Raw genomic sequence first — 24,612 nt, 5'->3', positions numbered from 1 at the left:
TCTTATCTTCAACTCTTACACAAACTGCTTTTCTTGCGATTCCTGTGACCGGCTCGGCTACTCGTGTTTCCCTCTTGTTGTCAGGGCCCTGGCTTTCGTTTCCTTGACGTCACTGCCTGATTTCCTGGCGATCACCTTGATCCCCGCACAGTGTGACTTACTGCCCGTACTGCGCTCAACGTCCGCTTAATTTCACTAAAACCCCTCTGCTGTGATTTCGTGTTCACTCCGAACAAGCCACCCGATCAAGCTCAACCCAAGCGCCAGAATGTCTGCCCTCGACCCGGAGGCTCCCTCACAGCCGAGCCAACAAACCGGCTTGAACCAAGGTCAAAATCCCGCCTCAAAAACCTCAGAAGAACAGTCCACCTCAAAAGATGCCCCCTCCACCCAATCCAAAACCATCGACCACCGTCAACCTCACGACGTACCGGAGAAACATGGCGACGAAGCGAACTTCGGCTCCATGGCTGCATGCGAACGGGGCCCGTTGACCGAGAAGTCGGTTCCCGGCTCCGATGCGCAGAACTACGCCAAGGGCGACAGCAATCTAGAGGGCGAGCAGATGCGCATGCCGGGCGAAGGCGACGTTGCAGACGCTGTGAGAGGTGGTGGTGGCGGCGGGCACGGCGAGGAACAGAGCCTGACGCAGAATCTTGACAAGAAGGTCGCCGACCATGAGGCGGAGTTGCATAAGAGAGGGGAGCGGACGGGGAAGGAGATCGAGGAAGAAGAGAAAGAAGACTGGACGGGCAAGAAGGCCGATATTGCTAGCGCGCTGAACGAGGGTCGAGAGGGCCGCGACGGAGCAAACCGGCCCGCGATGGTGTTGGCCGCAGAGGAGTAGGCCAGAGGCATGAGCTTAGCTTAGCGGAGTCGAGATACCCAGGGATAGCCCAAAAGGTCTGAGCCCAAGAGCCCCGGTTTGGCGATGAGGGAACATGGTTGAGCATCGCCGTGATGGCTTCGATCTGTCTGTAGGAATGTTCTGCTGCTACGGTGCGCGAATGTTCTCCGGCCATATTTCTCAGTTATCCTCTCCTTGCCCAATTAGCGGAGGCCATCATCAGAAATCATTCACCGGTCATTCGTCGGTCTGCGGCAAGGTTTTGGTATGTCTTGTCGTTGTGCGGCTTAGGAACGGCGACTCTCTATTCTCACCAGCTCGTGACCAGTCCTACTACCTTCAAGCTCGAGCCAAGTACTAGGACAGTCCCTGATTGGTAGAGATGGAGCCAATATAAATCCCATAGATGGAGCCTTTTTCTCACCCTGAATATGCCGAGTACGGGATGTGAGAGGTGGTGATGCCCAGCGTTGAGGAACTTTACTCCGTACTGGGTACGAAAACTGGGTGCCAAAGAGGGAAAGGTGGCGGGCCACAAGCGGGGTCACGTGCCACAGCGTCATTGCCGACATGTCACCGCGGTGGCCCCGCAGACTAGTAAACTTAGACTTAGGCCGGAAATTTGCAAAGCGGCGAGGACCAAAGTTTGATGTCTCGTTATCGATAGGGGGCTGGGAGTTCGCGCGCTGATCGCGACTTTGAGGCAGCAGTGCCCACTGATTCTCAGCATTTACACTTCTGTCAAAAGAACAGTGTAAGAGGTTGCTGGGCCATGACCTCCACGTGCACAGGAGGCAGCGATGGGCAACAATAAGTAAGTACGAAAGTCGCTTTCGGCACAATGCCATTGTCCTCGACCACGAGCACAAAGAGCCAAACGAGCATATCACTCGAGGGCAGACGCAGCTGGCCTGTGACAAATTGTCGCTGATGCTCCTCGTCGTCGTTTGGGGCTCGTTGACTTTCTCTCGCTATGTGGACTGTCCTTGACTTCTTTTGCTGCCCCTCATTCTACCCTTGAAAGACCCGAGACACAGCCAGAGACACACATTTTACGAGCTTCCAACTATCAAACCAGGAAAGCAGAAGCGCAAGATGTGTTACTATCACGCTTCCCTCTTCCTAGTGTGCGGGCATCTTGAACTGTCCGGCAATCCGATCGCGGACTGTCGTTGCTCGCACCGAGACGCACAGGCCATTCATCCGGATCACAAGGAAGAAAGAAAGAATGTCGAGAGCTACCATCCCAAGAAGTCCCAGGAGGGGCACGCATCACTCCCGAGTCCTCCGGCAACACCGCCCCCCGTCACAGATTGCCAGCGCAACCTTATCCATCCTCTGCATACATTCCGAGTCAAGTCCCTGTGCCCAGAGTGCCAGGAAGAGCGCGATGCCCGCATCGAAGCGTTTGAGATCCAAATGCGGGAGGACCTCGAGCGGCGGATCCTGGCCCGGTCGGCAGAGTGGAACGAACGAGGCACCGAGGTCGGGAGGAGAAGGTTGTTCCGGGCCTCAACCACACTGGCCATGATAATGGAGGCGCCTCTCGCAGCGAAGAGGGAACAGCCGGAAGAAGCATGGGAGTGTCAGACCCAGGCGGAAACGCAGAGAACGCCACCCGCAGACAGCGTGGGAAAGATGGTGGATGGATTCCGTCGCCGGGTAGGATGGAATCAATGTGAGATCTCGCCGACCAAGAAGGGGCTAGAACAGAGTCCTGGCGACATGTCGGCAGCTACACAGAGTTCGCCTCTCGGCGGGAGATTATCTTTCGCAGCGTTTGCTGGTGCTTCAGAAGGGAAACAGTGCAGCGTCGGTGTGTGACTTGGTAAAGGGAGGGAGCAATTGGATTCGGAAAGCCAGCATGGCTGCAGCGAGGATCGCGTGGTGTCGAAACCAGCGACTGATCTGCTATTTTGGCAACAATAATGTATTCACCACAGCTGTGCAAGCACGTGATATCAATTTAATTATAACTGTCCATTTTCATGTCTGCTAAGTTGCAACGAGCAGAGCTCCGCAGCAGTGCTGGAATGAGTGTCGAGCACAGACAAGAGCGGCGGCGGCTGCATACCAAAAGTGGAATCAGGCGTAGTGGTCGGCTGCCGCCGCTCTTAAGTAGCTCGTGTTGGGTGGTTCTCAGGACTGCAGCTCTGGCACGGTCATCAACACCACGCCAGACAGTCGAGAGCTCCTTTCAATCGCACTTCCTCTTCCCGACGCCGCTCAGTCGTAAGCCACACCTGGGCCAGAGGGACGAGCGCTTCTTTTGGCCTGCGCTCGTTTCCTGTCCATAGATCCACATCCTACCTCTCCCACGGCCTGAACAGTCTTCCACAACGGTCACCATGCCCACTCCTGAATCCGAGGGCTTTTTGCGCCAGAAGCCCAAAGTCCCGCCCACGTTCGAAGGTGTCGATTTCCAAGACAATGAGGCGGTCGCCGACGCCAGAGATGCCATCATCCGGGAGCAGTGGGTTCAGAAAATGATGCGGAGGCTGGTCGGCGAAGAGATGGGTATGTGTGCTGCCCTCTTCTACACAGTTTGCGGTGGAGTCAGTTGGGAAATGGCATGAGACGGGGTCCATCGTCTACGTGAAGCTGGCGGACGGGCTGACTTTATGTTTCAACGAAGCTGGCAGGCCGTCAGGCGGCGCTGCACTGTTTTGCGATACTTCTGTCCAGGCCATTTTCTAACGTGATCGCTGCTCAGGAAAATGCTACGCCCGTGAAGGAGTCAACCACCTTGAGAAATGTGGGAAATACAGAGGTAAAAGGCCCATTGCTACTCTACCTATCACCGAGGCGCCCTCACGGTATCACGGTAATCTCTTTGTCTTCAGCGGCTAATCAACCCGAACCAGACCGCTACCTGCAACTCCTCAAATCCACCCGCGAACTTGGTTTCCGAGGCCGGCAGCAGAATTATATCCCCGGTGTTGATGGTCCCGCTGGCGGTCCAGAGGTCCTGACAAATTATCCCAGTGCGCAAGAAGCCAAGGGTTCAAGAGGGTCAGATACAAGACCTGGGAACACAACCGGCAAGGGTGGCTCGACGCTGTACTAGAAGATGTTCGAAAAATCAAAAGGGTCGTGCACAACAAGCACCGTATCTCCCATGACAAGCGGAGATATTGTACATACCACGGGCCGACGAACCCGTACAACGGAGGAGTCAACGGCCGTCTCGCATTGAGTGATGATAAAAGATGCTACTTCTAGGAAGTCTCAGCAGTCAGGACGTGATCTAGCTACCGCAAGCTCAACAATTCAATGTGCTCCTTTGGCATTCGTCCTTGGAAAGTTATATGGACAGAACCTGCCACACGCTTTGAAGTGGTACATAGCACGGAGTGCTCTTAAGCCGGCGTGCGATGACTAGCTTCGCATTCACATCTGCTCTGGCACTTCGCGAGTAAGCCTTTCATCGTGAAAGTGAGGTGCACGTAAGGTAACTTTTGATTTTGGAATTCCTAGCTTATGGAAGGATAGCATGATGCTATACGGCCTGAATTTCACTTGTGGCAATGGGCCCTTCTCGAGCTGACTTGATGCTATCGAGATCGTCGTGCTCACAGAATCCTTATGCCTCTCCCATTCAGAGCTTGCTTCTCTTACCCGACTTCTCCGCTGCATATGTTGCCAGAGCATCCATCAGCGGCGGACTCAGCGCGTCATACGGCTCCAACCCGATATCCTTCAGCTTTTGCCTGACTTCGCCCATCTTCTCCGGTGGATATCCCTGCTCGATCAAGCTGGACACAAACGCGGCGAATTGCGGCTCCTGCCATCCCTTGTCGTCACTCAACTCGACATGCACGAAGCTGAGGCCCTTGAAGGCGTGATCCTTCTCGATGGGCCCGTACATGTGCACGCCACAGTCCTTGCACGCCTTACGGAGGATGGTGGCTTCCGGGTTCAGCACGGCGAGCTTGTCTTCGTTCTTGGTGACCTTGACGTTCTCGTCGGGGGTGACGGCGACGACAGAGAAGAGGGCGCCCTCTGGTTTCCAGCACTGAGAACATCCGCACGCATGGTTGTGGAGGACGTTGCCCTTGATCTCGACCTCGACCGGGTTGGATTTGCAGTGGCAGCGGAGAGTGCCGCCAGGGAAGTCGGCTTTGCCCTTGACGAGGCCGTTGTCGATCAAAGGATGGAGTGATGGTGCCATGGTTGCTCTGAGGATTCTTGGTGCAGGATCTTCGTGCTTTGACTCTCTCGCGTGTACGGTGAACGGTATTCTAGTAGATGACAATTTACGACGGGGCTCGAACAGCACCACCCTGGGACCAACCTTTTATATCATTTCAGCAGAGCACCCGGCAGTGTACCGCGCTCTCACCCGTACACAAACGGGGGCTTTTTCTCGGGCTTGCCTGCATGGTATGAGGGGTAAAAGGCTTCGTTCGCGTGCCGTACACTCGCCGGTCGCTCATCAATACCAGATTGAGGAGATGGAATCCCCTCGAAGCAATCCGCAAGTCCGATTCACGACGGGATCCCCCCCTCTCAGCATTCGGATGGGGCATGGACAGCAGTATCCTTGTCCCACCGTCGGTCGGCAGTTGTGGGGGGTCCGACGCATTTCTCGCAATATGGCGAAATATCATGTCAGACTCGCGCACGAGGCGGCGGTGGAGCTGATCAGAGGGGACCCAGATAAGACTCCTTCCCGTGCCCTCCCCTTTTCGCAGGAAAGGTATACTGAAAGCGAATAAGGTCCGGAGTCAAATGGAATATTCCGGGTGATTGTGGAGGAGATGTGCCTGGACAAGGGGGCTTGGGGCTTTGCTGCTGGAAAGGGAACACGAGATCGAGCTCCAGCCCGGAGTTAGGAAAGATCACGTGGCTGATCCACTACATTTGGGCATGCGTCAGATGGTTCCTCCGTAGCGTTTTATACGGAGAAGCACAAGTTGACTAACCGTCACCAAGCCTTGGAAACAGGCACGGCGGGAACAAGCAACCTCACTTTTGAACAACCCAGTCCTGAGACTTGCCCCTGGCATTCCCTGGTTGAGGAAATCATACCTCATAAGGAGGACCAAAAACAGAAGAATGCCGTTTCCGTTTGTGCTTTCCACAACGTCCCATATCTCGTTCCAGGCCAGCCTGACCTCATCCACCCATCCCTCACTTCCTTCAGCGGCTACATCTCAGCGAGCCATTGTCCGGGCGGCATTGAAAACGCACAAGAGATTGTCCCCCTCCCAGCAGGCAAATAATCTGCTGTCACTTTCGTCCACGATCCAAACCTACTTACGCTACCTCAGCAGCTTAGATCTCGCACTGTCTGGTAAGGCCGTGGCTGGAGAGGACGTTGATATTGCACTCGCCAAAGAGCCCGAGATCGAATGGCGTCCCACACTCAGCTCCACTGCGATCCCGGGTCGTGACAATGAACGTGTCAAGGGCAAAGGCCTTGACTATGAGATTTTCTTCATCCACCACACCCTGGCGCTGATACAAAATTTACTGGCCAGGCAGTCTTTACTGGGCCTGTACGCCGCAGTCAGCCCGACTCCTGAAGAACGGACGGCGTCGGTCCAGAACGCGACCAAATTTCTGAAGACAGCCTACTCTCTCCACTCGTATTTACTACTGAGAGCGAACTCATCGACAGATGGGCCTCCTACATTTCCCTCCGCAGCGGTTGACGTGTCCCCCGCCGTACAATCGGGTCTCCAGCACTTGACGCATGCAGAGTTCAATCTCCTGTGTGTGCTGAAAGACGACCCCTATCCAGCACTCCTGATCCAGTCAAGAAACAAAGACGACAAGGAGTGGATGATCCGAGCGCCTCAAATTCCAAAGGTACGTGCCCAAGTGCTGACACGGCTATGCATTGGAGCATCACAACACGCGTCTGCCTCGTTGGCCGCGCTGAAGATGGAAGGCGCAAGAGTGTCCAAGGACCTGCTAGAGTACTGTGACGGCATCCAACGATCGTCCCGAGCAAAAGCATGCCGGTTTCAGGCATTAGATGAGGACGGGGCTGGGCAGATCGGAAAAGCGATCGCCTGGATCCGGGCAGCCATGGACGAGCTCGGGCTTGACGTGGCCAAGGAAGGGACAAAGTCGTCTGGTCTCGGGAAACTGAAGAACTCATGGCTCGAGCGGAGAGAAGACAAACGCATTGAAAAGGGGAGCACAAACTGGGGCCTGGACGGTGGAAAGCTTGAAGAGGCCCGGATCGTGGAATACCTGGCCAAGAAGTTCAACAAGGAGAATGACACCATCAGCAACCAGTTGGTCCCTGAATGGAAGCCTCTGCTGGCGACTCTGCCGAGCGGGATGAACATGCCCATCGACGAGAGATGGAAGCCGGCGTTGGTGGAAGAGGACGAGTTGGCATCCATGAGGGCTCCTCCGGACGAGGATGACCTCGCTGCCGCAAACAGTTCGGATGACGAGGCGGACATGGCCAAGGAACCAGTAGGCGCATTCCCTGGGACTCAACGAGATTACGGTGGCAGGGCCACAAGCTACTATTGAAGGAGTGCCACCACTCGGATGGCCCTGGTTGCCAGATGCATCCCGGCTTCGACGGCTTTTCGACAAACATGTATAGATTACTTGTTGGAGTTTGGTCTTTGCGAAGGAGTGGACATACCCAGTACGATTTCAATCTCAATCGCGCAGTACAAAGTGGCTTTAGTTGTTCTGCTTCATATCCAACACGGAGAACAGCACGGAGTACGGGATAAGGCATAATTCCTGACCTATGGACACGACGGAGTACAAGGTACATTGCTTTGCTGACTGACGGATCCCCGCGTACGACCCCCACCTACAGTAGACTGTGACTCCCTTGGTGAACGCCCTCTCGAGCTCCTCTATGAGCCCCTGTCCCCTGGTGTTTCGAAATTGTTTCAAAACACGTGGCGCACTTCACCACCCACCAATCGTCCACTCGACCACCTCGATTTCCATCACCCTGTCGAGTTCATGGTCAGCATCGTTCGTGCACGACCTTCCTATCGACCACCCAAGCGCGCATCATCCGCGAGCGTTCTAGCATGATGGCGTGACGTGACGTGACGTGACATGAACTGCTGCAACGACAATCCTACCACTGCCACCGCCACTGCCACTGCCTACACCATGTCATGTCATGGCTGGGTATGGTTCCACGAGCCGATCCAGCCTGACATTCTCTGGCTTCCACCTGTTCCGCCGGTGGGATAGGGTAGGATACACGGCGTGTTGCGATCGTGACCACTGGCCGCGGGCGCTTGGCCGTTGACACCATCCTTGTAGGTGACGTCTATGTAGCACCGCGATTGCTGGCAGCATGGTACCGAGTGCTGTAAGTTGGAAACATTTCCATGAGCAAGGGAAGGAAGGGAAGCAGTCCCCTCTCTTATGCGATTGATATATATCTTCATGGGCTCGTTATGTATCGTACTCGCCGATTCAATTCCTGCCATTCTCCTTTCCTCCCCCTACCCTCTTGACCACCGAGCCGACCAGACCATCAACGGCGCGATCCTCGACACGAACTCAACCAGAACATCAACGACACGACCCCGATATGATTCTAAGGACGACAGCATTACATCTTGCGTGCGCTGTAAGTTTGGCGCTCCTCTGGCACCCAACACCCACATCAGCCTCTCCTGTACCGTTCCCGATACTCCCAAAGATCACAATACGACAGGACTCGTCGTTGTCGATGGCCGAGACCAGAACCGCTGTGCCACCAGGAACATCCGTGAGTTTGGTGCCGGGTGATGGAACGCATGGCAAGCGACGAGCAAAACCTTTCAGGTGAGGGATATCACATCACATCACATCACATACAAATCACTCGCAAGAGTCGAGACTCTCCATTCTTGGCCGGGAAATACAAAGCACGACCGGTATGTAGGACTCGTACTAGTGCTACTGCTACCTACCGCCGAGAGCATTCCCTTAGCATTCCCATCGCGCGTCTTGCTACAAATTGACGATCAGGTCAGGTCCAATGGCGCGGGAATCGAACAACGCCAGGCCCAGGCAGAGACACCACCGGCATCGACATCGACATCGACATTGACATCCTTAACCGGGGATCTCATAATAGACACGGTGATCGTGCCTTCTTCGCCGTCGTCAACCTCGACGCCGCCACCAACATCGTCAGGCATAACGACCTTCCCTCCCACCACTGCGATATCGACATTACCTGTACCTGTACCTGTACCTTTCCCAGAACCTCGTCCGAATATCGAGACAGAGTCCCAGTCGGAATCGGCACCGTCGCCATTCCCACTCTCAATATCCCCGAGCTCATCAAGCTCAGCTGCTCCTACCGTCAGCAGAAGTCGAAGTCCTAGTCCTGGTTGTCCATTTCCAGTCGATACGCCGAGTCCCCCGCTGCCATTACCACTGCCGAGCACTGCAGAGACTATGACTACGAGTGCGGGTGCGGCTGCGGATGCGAGCACGACTTTCCCCGTAATCGTCACGGTGTTCTTGTCGTCTCTACCCGCTCCGTCGTCTTCTCTGCCGCCTACCTCGTGAAGGTCCAGTATACTCGTCACTCTTCATCTCGCGGACGGTTGGATGGGAGGTAGGGAGGTAGGGAGGAAGGAAGGGAGGAAGGAAGTGGGCGGACAAGGGACGCAACCGCCGGCCTGCCTACCTACCTATATACCTACCTACCTTGCCTGGCGCGTTGTATATCCTGGTTAATACAGGCTGTATCGTACAGCATGATCAACGCAGAATGCTGCCCTTATATTCTGCGTCAGTGTCAGCATCATCGCCAGCATCATCGTCGGCGTCATTGCCAGGGCTATGATCAGCATCAGCTCAGCATCAATCAGCCGACCCCTTTTCTCCCGCGTCCTTACCGCCCTGTCAGGAATCCACAATGAATTGAGTAACTCAGTCGACTGTGCGGGCGGGCCCTCGAAAGACAGCTATGACCTTATCCCCCACAAATGCAATCGCTATATCGTCGAGTTCGGGGTCAAGTTCAAGCCCGTCCAATGACTACGGCGTCCTCAAGGACGGGAGACGGACGATCCTCTCCTTCCTCCTTCGGACCGAGGACTGAGGACTGAGGACTGACTACTGAACGCCAGTGGTGCCACGTCGGTGGTCTACTACCTACTACCTACCAGTACCAATGCAGAATGAGACCTTATACACTACACACTACACAGTACAGTACAGTACAGTACAAGCAGGCAGGCAGGCAGGCAGGTTAGAGCACGCAAGGACGTACGAGGTATATACTGTACTAATTATATGACTTGTTGTTGCTGGAAACGCTTGGATGGGGAGGGAACGGAACGGAACGAGACTTCACAGGACGCCACGACTCGAGAATGTACGTTCAGGCACAGACTATGACTATGACTATGCATGCATACATACATATTTACATACTACCTGACGTGCCTTCGAGGCCGTTAATGGCATGGTGTGGTATGGCATGGTCTGGAAATCATGTGCCATCACCTGCATACACTCGTCGACTCTGCGCAGGACTTTCTGACATACCCCTGTCTGAGCATCACTTCCAACAATATCCATTTTATCCACTTTGTTCCGCTTTGTTCAAACAGCATACTCATGACATGTGACATGATACAATCTTACAGACAGACCACTCTTCCTTCTCTGGTGGCGGATGGAGACGCCAGGTTTGCAATATAAGCCAATGGTGGTAGATACATGCCATCATACGATCATGTCGGGACTCTATGACATTGAAAGCGAGAAGAGACTCTCTGTGGAAAATTCGAGGCGAGGGTTCGCTAGTAACAACGATTAGTTGCGCACCACGGACCATGCACCGATGACATCCACGTCTTCTTTCCCGTGGACGACCTCCGCTTACAACACCTCGCCCACAATCTTCGCGGCCTCCTTGTACGTGCTCAACAACTTCTCGCACTTCTCCCGCTCCTTCTTGATTCCATCATCCTCATAGAGCAATTCTCCAAACAGGTCTTCTTTGTACAGCTCGCTTACGAGACGGTTCTGCACCTCATCCCTGCTATGGTTGACGAGCAAATGCATAATGGCTTTAGGGACTTGGTCGGCGATGGTCTCGCGGACAATATTGAAGTAAGACGAGATGAGACGGCGGATGAGTTCTGTTTCGAGGGCTTCGCGCTCTGTCAAAGCAGGCTCGGCGGACTGCTCGGGCTGGAAAGTGGCACGGTCAGCAAGATCAATGAGAATTTCGTCGCACGCAAATATACTTACAAATAATGCCGTCGCATCACCATACTCCGAGGCAGGCGCATAGTCATCGTTCATGGCTGGCGGGTAGACAGGCGATCGGTCCGTGAAACTGCCACGATCCATCCGCCGTATGCTCTGCGAAAAGCTCGGGTCCGTGCTGTGGCTGACATGTCGGTGTGCCACTGAAGCAGACGAGGGGACGATAGCTGGGCTTCCGGGTAACGCTGCACCTGGTAATCCGTTCTCCTTGCCGAAAAAGTAGTTGAGGAAAGAATCTCTCGCTGCACCGGCCGAGCCCGCTGTTGCTGTAATGTTGCCGATGCCATTCTCTCGTTCACGAGCCACAGCGGGCGACATACTTCTGCTGACAGTTGGGTGTTTCCTGGTCGGTAAGGTGGTGGGCTTGTCTTCTTGCTCGGCTTCTTCATCATCTGGTGTCGCCGCGCCGTTGACGCCCAGTTGCTTTCTCCGTTGCTGCTCTCGTTTCCGCCTTTCTTGCTCCTGTGCTGCTTTCTTGTCCTTTTCGTTCTTACTGGCAATGACAGATGACATCGCGGCGGCCGCGCCGAGGAAGTTGGGATGATTTGTGTTGATGTAAGCGCGCTGAATGGCGATCAGAGACTCGACATAATTTGAGCACGGACCGAGTCGCTCTCTGAGCAAGTCTGACACGACCTCGATGAGTTTGGCCTGTAGTCGTGGAAATCTCGACAGTTCTGTTGATCCGCATGTATGACATATCTTAATCAGCTCTTCATAGACCAACTCCACGCATCGCTGGCTGGGGATCTCTAGCAGCTTGATCTGCGGCTTCACCAGCAGATCGAAGGCAAGTTCAGGGACGAAAAGACTGGGACGAGGACCGGTAGAGTTTCGTATGGCTGTGCGGATGTCGAGGACGGAAAGATTGTGGGTAGGATCGATGGTTTCGAGCGAGTTGCCAAACACCGAGTTGAAGATGTAGTATATCCTTGCGCCACCACAGAGTTCTTTGGTCGAGATCTCGGAGGACGTACCGTCGATGGACGAGATGAATGAGGTGGCAAATCGAGTCATCAGTTGGAGGATCAGCGAGCCACGATGCTCCTTGCCGCTGAATTGCTTGCTGCCATAACTTGCCAGCTCTTGTTGGGTCTGGCCCATCAGTGTGTTCAGACGCGCCTTGATATCGGGCAGCCTGTCACGGATATGAGCCATAAGAGTCGTGTTCAAAGTCTTAGCCAAGTATTGTGTCCCGCATCTTGTCGCCATGTTCCGATATGCAGGATGATGCCTGAAAAACTCCGCTTCGGCTTTGAGGGCCTCAGACATCGGTTTGCTTGTTTGAATGTCTTGCTGTGACCGATTCACAACGCCAATAAATCCAAGCTTCAATGGATAGACGCGCCCCGACAGAATGTCGAGCGCATTTGTGCCGTGATCCATCAAGTCCAACTTTGTGAGGACTCCGATTGTCCTTCTTCCCATAGGATCCACATGACGGGCGAGCTTGAGCGCTTCGGAATTCACGAGATCGACATTTGCAGGAGATACGGCCAGGATGATACTGTTGGGTTTCGCGATATATTCGGAGATGAGGGTTCGGGTCTGTTTCTCGATGTCTGCGGGTTGATCGCCGATCGGGACCTTTGTCAGGCCAGGCAGATCAACCAAGGTCAAGTTGAGCACGTGAGGGGAGAATATTTTGAGGTTGATGGGCTGCCGGTTGATGCCTTTGTTGTTTCCTGCTATTCTTGCCGTCTCATTCTCAATCTCAGCTCGGACCTGGTTGAAGTCCGTGAATTTGCGACCGGGGATGTGGAGGAACTCTGCCCATTCTCCATGCTCTGCAACGCTGGTATAGGAATGGGGAGCATGGGCATCGCCGTTGCCATTGGCAGTCTCGTCGTCATCGGGAGGGATGTTGATGAGTTGGAGTATCAGCGGGCGGCGAGTGACGATGCCACTGCCACGGGGGAGGAAGTCCCTGCCCACGATGTTCTCGAGGACGGAGGATTTTCCCGAAGACTGCGAGCCGACAACGACTATCTGGGGCAGATCGAGCGAATCATTGCCGATGGTGTTGAAGACGAGGTCTTGGAGTTTGTTGACCGTGCGCAGGAGGTCATCGCCAAGGGTGGTCATGGTCGACGGGAATAGTCGCAACCAGCCAGAGGGAGAACTGTTTCGAAAGGTGAAAAGTTGGCAGCTTGAGAAGAGGTTGGTCGCGACTGGTGAGGACGGCAGAAGTGGTCTCTCTGGACCAAACAGATGCGTAGAGTAGTGATGAAGCGAGCCTGCTGTGAAAATGGAGCTTAGGTCGCCACGGGCAGACACATGTTTACTGTATGGTTGAGGTTCTAAGTGTGCTGCAATACTCGTACTTGGGGCAGAACGCGGGTTGCAATGCGAGGCACCTCCGGAGTACGAGTTACGCCCAGCTTCACGAATCTCAAAATGGAATCAAATGACAGGGCACGCCACTGCAGATTACTGCAAATTCTACGAGCGAGCTGTGGCTGACACACCTATTTCACCATTGGCCGACCGCGCCGCTGCCCTGACGTCGTTCCTGAGCAGCCGCCTGGCCCATCGAGTGCCGCTATCTCGATCCAGCAGCGTCTCCAATGCAGGACTCAAGTGCACAAGACGCGGGGTCGAGCTGTCGAGCTATTACGACATGGCCACAGCCTCGACGGTGAGATACCGCCCAGAGAGCTCTCAAAGCTTCTCAATTCGGTGAGAGTGACTGTTCTCTGAATATACTGGGTACCGACCCGGACTGCACCACCAACATGCGGCTCACGACCAGCATCGGTATTGCCCTCGCGCTGCTTGACAGGACGGCATCGCTTCCAGTCGGTGAGGAGCAGAGGCCTCTTGCGCTGCCTGATGAAGCTCTCTCGAGACCATTACCCTATGCGCATTACTCTGTTCAGTCAACCATCCGAGATGTCCTCGTGGAGCATGAAATCATTAACGATGTCCTCGACGACTTTGAGCCATCCTACTATCTCGACATCAACTACCCAAAGTCCCATGAGACGGTCCTTCTCGGAAATGACCTCCCCGTCGACGCCGTCTCGAGCAGGCCGGTCTTCACTTTCCATTCGATAGACAAGTCATACTACCCAACCCGACGGAGGTCCAAGAAGTCAGACCCCTGCACCACTCGGACAGAACGCAAAAAGTCAACATTCACTCTCATCCTTACTGACCCGGACGCAAAGTCACGCGACAACCCCAGTAAGTTGTCTTTCATTCCCCAAGAGTGTGTCGATGAGGTTGGTCGGCTGGTCAACGAAACCTTAGTTACTCGTCCCAATGTTTTTTTGCCCGAGTTCTGCTTGAATGATTACTGTACTCGCACCGAGTCAGGTTTTGACATGTATCCAGAAATGTCCGAAATGTGTCACTGGATCCTGACCAACCTCACGACTCCCATCGAACTGCCGCATGACCTGCAGGAGCCTCTGAAAGCCAAACCTGGCGAGATCGAGGAATACCTTCCGCCCGGGCCGCCACCGAAGACAGGTGCCCACCGATACGTATTTGTGTTGCTGGAAGGCGACACTACCAACCTGAAACCTCCTGCGGACAGGAAGCACTGGGGATACGGCAAGCCTCGCCATGGTGTGCGAGACTGGGCCAAGGAGAACGGCTTGACGGTGGTGGGCGCGAACTTCTTCTTCGCTCAGAATGAGAAGCAATGAATAGTAGGGGGCCCGTGGTATCGACAGTTGTTGTCTATAACGAAACCAGCACTCCCGCGTCACACGCCGCCAGCCCCTTTGACGAGCCTTAATGTATCCAGACTCCTCGAGGCGGCCTGTACCGCTTCGTCTCCTTGCTGTAAATAGGCCTCGGCGCTGCTCGCTGAAGCCACGTCCGCAGCCTTGGCGGCGAACAACCACGGTTCCAGTCGTTTCGAGATCGTATCCTGCACCTCTTCGTTCGGCGTGTCTTGTTTCTTCCCAAACGCAGACGCAGCATGTTCGAATCGCCCGGAACGTGCCAACAGGGGAAACGCCTGAAGAAGCTGACTTTCATCGCTGAGTCGATCGAGAATGTTGATCGTGGCAGTAGTCTCCTTTTGCAGCTGCTCATCCAAGGACGTGAGATGTGCTTGCGACGTATTATGCTGTTGCACGGATGGTAAAAGCCGGGTCTCGATCGCATTTACCACACCGGTCGGCTCCAACCGCGCGGTGGATTTGCTCAGAGGCCGAGTGATACGGACGGTAGCCTCACGTTCTTGTGTCGCAAGGGGAGTCCTCAAGCAAGTGACAGCACTGATCAAACGTCTTCGTGCGTCGAGATAGCGCTCATACTGGTCGTCAATCTTCGCTTCCCAGCGTGCATCATCATTGCCGTCATTCTCAACTTCTCCTTCTCCATCTCTCTCTCCCGTGTCATGACTCTCCTGGCATTTGTCCAGACTTTGCTCAAGCCACTCCGTCAGCTCCTTGCGCACTGCAGAGATAGCATATCGACGGCTCTGTGGATTCCGTTGATTCATATCCGGCGTCGAAGATTTAGCACGGTCCAGCAAGGCCTTTTCCCTTTTAGCTTCCTGGTGTGCTTGCACCACAGCCAGTTCAAGATCTTGGACGGCTCCCCTAACAGAGACGGCGAGTGTCTCTAGCTGGTGTGGCCGCGAGTGCGTCTCTGTCAGGTCTTCATGAGTTGTAGTGCTGAGATTCCCCGCTGTAAGACCAGAGGAGGCGAGTTTCATCTCCGCCAATTCATCCTTCAACGCCACGAGGGTTGCATGGCGCTTTTGATGTCGAAGCAATTCGCGGTATCGATCCAGGAGACTCGCCATGCTATGCTCGCGACTGGGAGCTCGGGTAGCCCGGTAAGTAGGAGTATCGAGGTCGGCAGACCGATGTGTTGCGGAATCATTCTCGCGCGTGGCTTCAACACGCTCACTTCCGGAGATTTTGACGGACTGCGCGTGGTTCTGTGTACTCGGCATTGTATATAGCATCGGGAGCCGGTTTCCCATGAACACGAATGACCACTAGCAATCGTGTCGGTGTGGGTCGTATCCAGCTCGATGGCACTGCTGCTGTGAACGTGGCTTCTCCTTGCGGACAGTTGTGCAAGGAGCAGATCACTGTAGATGTAATGCGCGAGGATAAATGTGTACAGCAGCGGACCACCGTAGATGTACCCGGAATGCGCTAGAGGTCATTGAAGATGAAGCTGAAGCCACAGTATTGTATATGCAGTGGTGTCAGAGACTGCCCTGATCTCCTAGGTCACCGAAGCCCCCCGTCAGCTTTCAAAGGCGTAGATGTACTGTACTCGCGATGAGCTGGACAGACGAAAAGGCAACACACAGAGGGAACACGAAGGGAACTGCGTCTTCTTTCTTCACCGCACACAACATTTGGTGGTAAATCTCCGTATCATTGCACTTCTCCCTGCGGTTCTAGGGTGATGCGCGCGTTGCAGTCACCGTCTGTATGGTACCTCTAGCAGTGGTTACTGAACAGAGATAATTTGTGGATACAGTATTGGTTCCTACGTACGACGGGCCTGTACGTGAACAGTTCACATTACACCTCTCAACGACGCTCAACGACAACGGGCGAACTACGAGACCTCACACCCAGCGGAAGTGTACAGAAGTCTAGAAATACCTGGTTCATCAATTATCACGGCAGTGTACAAGGCTAGAACCATGGGGTTACGTGGAGGAGCCGATGGCTTTCCAGCCGTTGGTCGTTCTACGGACCAGGGGAAGCGAATCTCATACTTGATGGATAGACGCCTTTTGCAGCTTCTGTCTCGGCGTAAAGACACTGTGTCGAAGTACAAGAAAGCTACATGCTGGACTTTCTAGACTTCTCTTGCCCCGTGCGGCGTATGCGAAGGACACAGCCCTTCCTTTCCTCGAGGAGACCATGTCATAACATCAAAGCGATACGGCGGGACGCCCTCCAACTGCGATCGCTCGAGATCCACCAGTTGCTGTGGCTTTGTTCAGTATCCACGCAGATGGACACCCGATCTTCGGAGACATGCCGCAGCAGCTGGAAATATGCGTCTCGTTGAACAGTCTCTCTGCCCTTGGGATAGACGGGATCTTGGCTCGTCGGAACTCCAATGTGCTCACACCATTCAACAGGGCACTGGTTTTCACGCCGACCACGGTATATCCGGTAACAAGATGCTGCGAAAGTAAATTTCGGAGCGGGATCCTTTGGTCTGTGGCAGCCGTTGTCGAAGCTTCGCTGTCGGAGCTTTGCGACCGTTCCTGATCCGGCACCTCCATCCCATGGCGAACTTTCCCCCCGGACTATATGGCTTCTTCGTGCGTAGACATTGTTCGGCTTGGGTCTGGGTAGTGGAGGAACTTCCCAGAGACAAGCTTTATGACGATCCAGGCCACAACAGGCTGATGTGCAGGGCCTCCAACGCAGAGTGTGAGTCGTGGAGGCTGATGGGAGACCTCGCTGAAGTCGAGCTGCGCAAAGATGGAGCCAATGACAATGTTCTTTTGCGCGTACAGTACCAGGTCTGGGGGTCTGATCTGGCCTCCAGTTCGATGCAGCACTGGGTGTTAGGGAGCCCCCGAAGCCATTCGTTTGACCAGCCCTTATGATCCGGGAGTCGACCGCAACCTGATGTCAGTGAGTGAGGATGTTGTTTCATTCCTGAGCAGCTGCTGCAACTTGGAAACAGACCGGTCACGGCATTCTCTTTTGTGCCATTTGGTCGTCTCATTCTCTCAGTCCTTTGGTTCAGTGCGTTTCTTCGCCTCCGTCAACCGCCGCATTAGTTCGCGACCGTCGTCACCATCTTTGCCTTCAATACCGATAGCCTTCTCTAGCCATTCCACGGCATCCTGCCAGCGACCCATTTCCATCAAACATCTTCCTCCCACAATGTATGCTTTTGCATTCCCAGGCACTTTTTCTCCGTTGGGGCCCTGGCCGGGCCCTCGCTTGCACTCGATGCTGCACATCGCATCGGTCAGACCCTCGGGCCAGTTCTGGACGTCGACATGGGCACCCGCCCTCGAGAGGTACATGAGAGCCAGCTCCTCTCTTGCCAGGCCCATCGGCTCCCAGCCAGGTCGCGCGGCCGCCATGTCTATGCCGACGCCGAGGAGACGGATCGCATCTTGGTGCTGGCCTTTCCGGGCAGACGCCACAGCCGATTCGCGCAGTTTCTGGATTTGACCGGATCGTTTCGGGTTCACGGGAAGCGGAGGTGGTGGGATGTTATTCGGAGTCTCGAGAGACTTGAATGAGTTATGCAGACTGTTTATGTTGGCGACAGCCTGTTGTAGTTCCTTGTTTGAGGAAAGGATCGAGATCTGCTTCGTCTGAGGATCGATATGAAGGGGCAGATGTGTGTACGTCTCGAGGGAGTCGTCCGTCGCAGCCATAGTGATTTAGTGTGCCAACGGAAATCCTGCTTCGATTCAAATATGGCGGAATTTGCGGTATGAACAGTGGAGTGTTGCTGTCACAGACTGGACTCGTATACTGCGTACTCCGTAGTGACACTGAAATGCTGGGTCCAGAAAGTTGACTTCGAGGTCGACGTGGCTTCTCCGATTGCGGAAATCCTTGGCCCGGGAGAACGTCACTCGACGGGATCTGCGCCTGTGGTCCAGAGTAGCAGAGTTTCAAGTTGGTGCGGCGGATCAAACAGCGGACGCGAGGAAAAAGTGCACTTATACTGTCAAGAAGTACGGAGTACATGGTACATGGTTGTATTCATTCCTCTACTGTCATTAACAGGCGAATATCCCCCGCGGCTGAAAGACGAGCCTATCGTAATCACTAGAGATCTCCCGCAACTTCTACCATCACGCGAGCCTTTAAGAAAAGGGGTAATCGTGGTAGAGTTATGCTTGATACACCTGAAGCTGGATCTGAAGTAGGATCATGTCCTGTGCCGTTTTACACCGTGCAAAGTACCCAAGTATCCTGATAACTATCTTCTTGTAATCGCTTTTCAAGCTCCACATTGATCCATGTCGCTGGGATCCCGGTCAACTTTCAGCCGAAACCTCAGTGGTCGCGGTTGCGGTCGCGGAATACGGTGCCATATACCCCTTCCAGCGTAGAATACTTCCTCCGTTTCCTCCACGTTGCACTCCTCAACCTCACCATCGACCTCAATATGGTGGCCAAGAGCAGCTAGACCTTGCACAAGAGTCTCGATTCCCTCTCTCGGCATAGGCTTCGGCCGGTAACGGTCGTACAAGCGCTTCGCCATGTCAATAATAGAACAATCACCAAGTGAAGCTCCCCACCCGATAAGAAATAATGCTGCTTCAATTCTTCCGTAAGAGACAGCCATTCCGAGAGCCGTGACTTCGCTCCAGAGGCCCTGACCTGGCGTGTCTTGGTCTTCCCCATAATGGATATCAGCACCGGCTGCGATCAAGCGTTCCATGGTTTGTATGTCGTTCTTGCAAGCAGCAGCGTTGAGAGGCTTGTAGAATGGTCCACTGCCTACATTTACATCCACTCTCAATTCCAGCAAAAGGTCAATCATCTGTTGGTGGCCATGAAGTATAGCTATCATCAGAGGAGTACCCGAATAGAGACCCTTGTTATAATCGGCATCTGCTCCAAGATCTAGAAGGATTTTTACCGTGGTAAGGCGGCCACGCATGACGGCGCAATGAAGCGCACTACCGGCAAATGATCCTGGGAGGTTGATGTCAGCTCCACTTTCAACTATTCTTGACAAGACGCTGTCCAGTCCCCAAGATGCTGCAAATGTCAAACTGTTCACCATATAGCTTCTTTGGGACCTTCTTGTCGTCCCATCTTCTGCTGGGTACGTGTCGAAACGCGTTACATCATTCCCGCGATATGCATCAACATCCCTTGCGTTCTGGATCATCGAGGCAAGCTTAGGATTCTTCTGCGGGGTCAGGAGTTTCAAAATGGGGCCAGTCAGTTCTGTTTGGACATCTTGTTCCATGGTGTGGGATGGCCACTCAGATGCAGCATATTCCAAGAACGGAAATTTTGCGGTTCGACTTTTGAAGTCCTCATATGAGGTGCAGGGACCAGAAGCGAAGTCGTCATAATTCAAGAAGCTGAGACAGATCCGAGCGATTTCTGTATGCGAGCTCTTCGGATCAAGCGCATATATGCTGATCTGGCTTCCCGCTTTCGCCAACCTGCCCGAGAGCAGAAACTCTTGGACGGAATAGTGAACAAAGCCTAGGTGGCCGGTTGTCGGAGACAGGGCGACTAATGGTTGACAGAGCGTCAGGAGGTCTTCAGGATTGTTGAACGCATTGTCCTCGTCGAATTCACGGCCACTGACGTCAATGGTGACTGCCTGGGCGAGCTCTGGCAAGGTCATTGGGCGTTTGCCGAAGGCAAGGAAGATGAATATCTTTCGGAGCAAGTCGGTATTGTCCTCTGAGCCTGTCTCGCTAAGCTGAAGGAGGATCCTCTCATAAGTTTCGTCCAACGTTTTGGGCAATTTTCTTAAGGCGTCTTTGATGGCTTTGGGCCGTTTCAGCGACCGAATCGCGTCGATCTGACACCTGACCCAGCGGAACCTGACCTCAATTAGCCACACGAAGACAGATGCCAGAAAGATGCACTTGCATGGACTGCGACCCTTCCACGAGAGTACGGTGTATATGGTCTTTGAGGTCTTCTGGCAGTTTCCGGAGTATTGGATCATTGCTCAAGGTGGACCTGATGTAGAGTCGTATATCGTCCGTTAGAGCATCCCCCTCGATAGGCAACCTCTGAAATCGGTCTTCTGTCAGACCATCTACAAGGGCAGTCTCTCGTCTGCTGGTAACGATGAATTTGATGTTAGGCGCAGTTTCCCTCAATTTCTGTAACACCGATATCAGAGTAGTGTTGTCCCTGCATTCATCCAGTGCATCTAAGACGATATATGGGCTGGATCCCTCAACCGCATAGGATGTGAGGAGGTTGACGGCCTCGTCCAGTGTCGGCTCGCGGCTTTGGCCAGATTCACAACATTTCGAATACAAGTATTCCAGCGACGGAGAGAGACGGCGCGATGATGCCTCACTCTCCAGTTGAGCTGCAGCAGACCTAATCATTGCTTCAGTAAGTTGTTTCTCGGAGGCTTTGAAGTCGAAGAAAAAGTAAGCGATGGTGGACGTGGACGATCTCTCGAAATGATCAATCACGGCTGCCCTGCAGAAGACCTTTCAGTAATTCAACAGGCTGTGCAACCATGAGACTATGCCGGCTTACGACAAGAATGTTTTGCCAGCTCCCGCTACCAAAGTCAGCCCATACGTGCGGCTGGGTTGGGGCCACCCTAACAACAAGGATATGCTTACGCATCCCATGTAGCCACAGAGCCTGGAGCTCTCCAGTTATCAAAGACTGGAACAGAGGGTGACTTATGAGCCATTTCCCGGTGCCAGATTCCCTTGCCCGAAGGACATCGAGGTAATTGGAGCGAACTTCCATGGTCGAGAGCCAAGCAAGGGCGGCAGATCGGCGTGCAACTGTCACAATAGGTCAGCAACATCACATGGGCAGATTGGACCGGGAGAGTCATACGTTGCTTTTGCAGAAGTGCTTCCGTCTCTTGTGCTTTTACCCCTAAGGTCAAGTTTTCAACAGCGCTATGGACTCCTGCCAGACCCTGACTCTGCTCTTCCCTGAGAGTTATGGTCAGTTCGGACGATTGTTTCACCTGCGACTGTATTCCTGCAAGAACTCGGTCTGTACTTGCTATCGCAATCTGAATATTTCTCGTCTCTTCGGCGGTGTTGCGGACATAAGTCTCCACAGCGTTGATTATTACTCTGTATGTGGTTAGTTTGACATTCTAAGCAATGGTGCCCGTAGCGAACCGTTGATCACACTGTAGAGCCAGCTCCAAGAGTGATTTCGCCTCAGCGATGACCCGTAGGCAGTCCTCGAGCTTCTTGTCAAACCGCAAGCCCATGACATATTGTGTAAAGACGCCGTCGTGTTCGAACCGATTCTTGAGCAATTTCAGGGCTTCCAAGCACCGCGCCAACGGCTCCTGAAGATGGTCAAGGGCGCTGAGTCTGGCTTGGTCTTCTTCGTGGATCGCCAAATGCAGTTGTAAATTGTTGACAGCGCCATAGAACCCATATAAGTTTGTGTTAATCTGCTTCAGCCTCGCAAGATGGTGTTTTGACGGACCAATCTTGGCGAGTTTCATGCATTCTCCGGTGATTTGCACGATAGCAATCACGCCCGCAGTCAAGCTGAGAGGGTCCATGTCCAAGTCGATGTTGAGAAGGGCTTGTCAATTGACTCGGCTCGAAAAGGCTGAGAGTGGGCTCGCTTGCCACGGACGTTCTGGCGAGGTATGAGAGCCGGACCAGAGCCTTCTTACGCCTGGGTAAGGGATGGTGTTGTTGCCGACATCCTTTCAACTACGATGCAGCCGAAGAACAATGCCAGCGCCGTTACGAAGAGAGAGTTTGTATCAGCCAATTTCAAGAGAGGGGTTGCCTTTGATGAGCTGGCAAGCGCAGGTGAGGCTGGCCACGAAAGCGGCTGAAGTTGCCTAATAGTCCGCTCCTTGGTCCAGATTCCAAGCAATGGTTTTCAGGTTGCGTCCTACTGTAATTGGCTGTGAAACGCGGTGAAGCGCTGGCCAATCATAAAAAGAAGTGGCTCCCAGGCCACTGCTCGAGTCTTTATCAAGACACGGAACCGCCATTTCAAGAGGGACCAGTTTTGGCGTCTTCTCGAGGAAACGAGCGGCTTTGCTGCTCGGCCCGTCCGGTTCCTGACAGTGTCGCACCGTATATGAACCAGATATCGACGACCCGACTGCAGACACGTGTACATTCTCACTCTCCTCGGACACCCGTGTTTCTGCCCATCGTTTCGCGCGAACTGCTAGGACTGACATTTGTGTGCCGTGAGCCAACATCGGGGCGGCGAATTTTCTGAGACGAGGAGATCATCCCGCCGAACTGAAGGTGTCTAGGTATGGAAAGGCCACTACCCTTGATCATTCCTTGCCCCTTTCTGTTCCCGTACATTCGATACTGCATCAATCAGCACGCACGTGTGATGTGTCCACGGCCGACAGGATTCTCCCACGTTCGCATGCGCTGGTGCATGCGCGATACATCACTCTTTCATGATCCCACCCAGCAATCTCCCCAGCACTCCTCGAACGTTCTGCTTCCGGTTCGACTTGAGGGTCGTGAGCACGACTGCAACACTTGCGGCAAAAACGACTTGTTCCCTCCTCTGATACCTTTTCTCATAGACACGGGGGATCAGTGTCGCCAAAGCTCGCGGTGCTGCGAAGAAGGCGATCTCCTGTCGCCTTTTCGGATTCTCCAGGAGGATGGACCATCCACACGCAATGCAGCCGGCCAATACACATAGGCCCGAGTCCCACATTTGCGGCGTTATCGTCTTGTACGGCACAATCTTGGGTCCAAGCCGAGTCCTGGCCAAGCACACCGCATAGTAAAATGAGGCAACAAAAGTCGCCAGGAAGGATGACGAGATCGCTGCATTTCGGAGACCATCCAGAATAGATCTCTTGCTCGGTGCACGGAGGAGCGCCAACACTTGCAGAGGCACGTAGATTTCCACGGCAAATTCCCAACTCCTGCAGAATCGGGAGAGCGCGTGAACCTCACAGCTTTTGCCGCTTCCGCAATGATACAATTCACACGGGATGGGAATGGTTCTCGCAGGGTCACCATACTCTTCCGGAAGACCCAGGTCTCGACAAAGACTCGCTAGAAGAGGCGCCTGACCTCTATCCTCCCCATACACGAAGTTTCCTTGTCGCGCCAACCTGAGGGCTTGAATGAGGCGAGGATCGATGTCGGCCGCTTTCGACACCCAGTGGTTGTATGCTCGCGGAAGTCGCTCGGGTGCATAAAACCACGACCACATAATGACTGCAGCAGACATTGCGAAAATTGATGGATCGGCGGTCTTGCGCAGGAGGTTGGCTAACCAGGGAGTTCGCTGTTCCGGATGCCAGGATCTGGCTCGAGTCCGAGACCAAGCGCTTATCACCATGATGTCCAAAGCTCGGCAGAAAGCGAATGCGGTGAAATCAATCGTTTTGCCGGCGTAGGAGGGACGGCGCGACGGTAAAGATAAGTCTCGTTGGTTTGCCACGTGTACAGTGCTGTTGTCGGCCACAACAGCTGCACGGGACTCAGCCCGCTTTCGAGTCCAATCTTCATCACGGTTGAGGAGGCCGAAAGCAAGCCACGCAGATAGGAAAGAACAAGAAGCCCGAAGATAGAGACCGCCGTTCTTGTCGAGATGTAAAGGATTTTGTCGCGTGAGAGTTACTATTGTCCATCGGAGGATCGCAGAGACGAGGCGCGGAAACGTGGTTGCACCGCCTATTAAGACAGCCGCTGCTGTGGGAAAGCGATTCAGCTGGAGAGATGTGATGAGAATATTGCGGAGTGCCGCCACCTGTTCTTGAAATGTCAGATGTGATCTTCGGATCTTCCTCAGGAAAGCGAAGATTCTTGGCCCTGTGGTGAACAGATATGCCAGACCGTAGGCGCGCAGCATTGGTTTTATGGGGGCGACGTTGACGCGTGGTGCGCGTCTTTCAATAGCCATCTTCATATCCTCCAGCTGGTG

General features: G+C 53.9%; 11 protein-coding genes across 11 annotated transcripts; 5 read left to right on the top strand and 6 right to left on the bottom strand.

The window, feature by feature from the left end:
* Positions 1–268: 268 nt before the first annotated feature.
* Positions 269–847, top strand: G647_08207 (uncharacterized protein; the record flags this gene model as incomplete). Its single annotated transcript, XM_008732519.1, has 1 exon — positions 269–847. One exon carries the CDS (start codon positions 269–271, stop codon positions 845–847), a length of 579 nt encoding a protein of 192 aa, XP_008730741.1.
* A 1,095-nt stretch (positions 848–1,942) lies between these two features.
* G647_08206 (uncharacterized protein) lies at positions 1,943–2,671 on the top strand (the record flags this gene model as incomplete). The annotated part of the gene is made up of 1 exon (XM_008732518.1): positions 1,943–2,671. One exon carries the CDS (start codon positions 1,943–1,945, stop codon positions 2,669–2,671), a length of 729 nt encoding a protein of 242 aa, XP_008730740.1.
* Positions 2,672–3,195: 524 nt separating this feature from the next.
* G647_08205 (uncharacterized protein) lies at positions 3,196–3,914 on the top strand (the record flags this gene model as incomplete). Its single annotated transcript, XM_008732517.1, has 3 exons — positions 3,196–3,364; positions 3,561–3,617; positions 3,712–3,914. 3 exons carry the CDS (start codon positions 3,196–3,198, stop codon positions 3,912–3,914), a joined length of 429 nt encoding a protein of 142 aa, XP_008730739.1.
* A 531-nt stretch (positions 3,915–4,445) lies between these two features.
* On the bottom strand, positions 4,446–5,018 carry G647_08204 (S-(hydroxymethyl)glutathione synthase; the record flags this gene model as incomplete). The annotated part of the gene is made up of 1 exon (XM_008732516.1): positions 4,446–5,018. The coding sequence occupies one exon, from the start codon at positions 5,016–5,018 to the stop codon at positions 4,446–4,448; it is 573 nt and encodes a 190-aa protein (XP_008730738.1).
* An 887-nt stretch (positions 5,019–5,905) lies between these two features.
* Positions 5,906–7,342, top strand: G647_08203 (uncharacterized protein; the record flags this gene model as incomplete). Its single annotated transcript, XM_008732515.1, has 1 exon — positions 5,906–7,342. The coding sequence occupies one exon, from the start codon at positions 5,906–5,908 to the stop codon at positions 7,340–7,342; it is 1,437 nt and encodes a 478-aa protein (XP_008730737.1).
* A 3,333-nt stretch (positions 7,343–10,675) lies between these two features.
* On the bottom strand, positions 10,676–13,153 carry G647_08202 (uncharacterized protein; the record flags this gene model as incomplete). Its single annotated transcript, XM_008732514.1, has 2 exons — positions 10,676–10,990; positions 11,051–13,153. 2 exons carry the CDS (start codon positions 13,151–13,153, stop codon positions 10,676–10,678), a joined length of 2,418 nt encoding a protein of 805 aa, XP_008730736.1.
* A 650-nt stretch (positions 13,154–13,803) lies between these two features.
* Positions 13,804–14,721, top strand: G647_08201 (uncharacterized protein; the record flags this gene model as incomplete). Its single annotated transcript, XM_008732513.1, has 2 exons — positions 13,804–14,254; positions 14,405–14,721. The coding sequence occupies 2 exons, from the start codon at positions 13,804–13,806 to the stop codon at positions 14,719–14,721; spliced, it is 768 nt and encodes a 255-aa protein (XP_008730735.1).
* Positions 14,722–14,780: 59 nt separating this feature from the next.
* On the bottom strand, positions 14,781–15,986 carry G647_08200 (uncharacterized protein; the record flags this gene model as incomplete). Its single annotated transcript, XM_008732512.1, has 1 exon — positions 14,781–15,986. One exon carries the CDS (start codon positions 15,984–15,986, stop codon positions 14,781–14,783), a length of 1,206 nt encoding a protein of 401 aa, XP_008730734.1.
* A 1,761-nt stretch (positions 15,987–17,747) lies between these two features.
* G647_08199 (uncharacterized protein) lies at positions 17,748–18,410 on the bottom strand (the record flags this gene model as incomplete). The annotated part of the gene is made up of 1 exon (XM_008732511.1): positions 17,748–18,410. One exon carries the CDS (start codon positions 18,408–18,410, stop codon positions 17,748–17,750), a length of 663 nt encoding a protein of 220 aa, XP_008730733.1.
* A 575-nt stretch (positions 18,411–18,985) lies between these two features.
* On the bottom strand, positions 18,986–22,246 carry G647_08198 (uncharacterized protein; the record flags this gene model as incomplete). Its single annotated transcript, XM_008732510.1, has 6 exons — positions 18,986–20,558; positions 20,620–21,177; positions 21,238–21,262; positions 21,327–21,497; positions 21,553–21,800; positions 21,849–22,246. 6 exons carry the CDS (start codon positions 22,244–22,246, stop codon positions 18,986–18,988), a joined length of 2,973 nt encoding a protein of 990 aa, XP_008730732.1.
* An 866-nt stretch (positions 22,247–23,112) lies between these two features.
* G647_08197 (uncharacterized protein) lies at positions 23,113–24,591 on the bottom strand (the record flags this gene model as incomplete). The annotated part of the gene is made up of 1 exon (XM_008732509.1): positions 23,113–24,591. One exon carries the CDS (start codon positions 24,589–24,591, stop codon positions 23,113–23,115), a length of 1,479 nt encoding a protein of 492 aa, XP_008730731.1.
* Between the last annotated feature and the right edge of the window lie 21 nt (positions 24,592–24,612).

Source organism: Cladophialophora carrionii (genome assembly GCF_000365165.1).
Source record: "Cladophialophora carrionii CBS 160.54 unplaced genomic scaffold supercont1.7, whole genome shotgun sequence".
Classification (NCBI taxonomy): Eukaryota; Fungi; Ascomycota; class Eurotiomycetes; order Chaetothyriales; family Herpotrichiellaceae; genus Cladophialophora; species Cladophialophora carrionii.
This window is presented reverse-complemented; position numbering and strand designations above follow the sequence as displayed.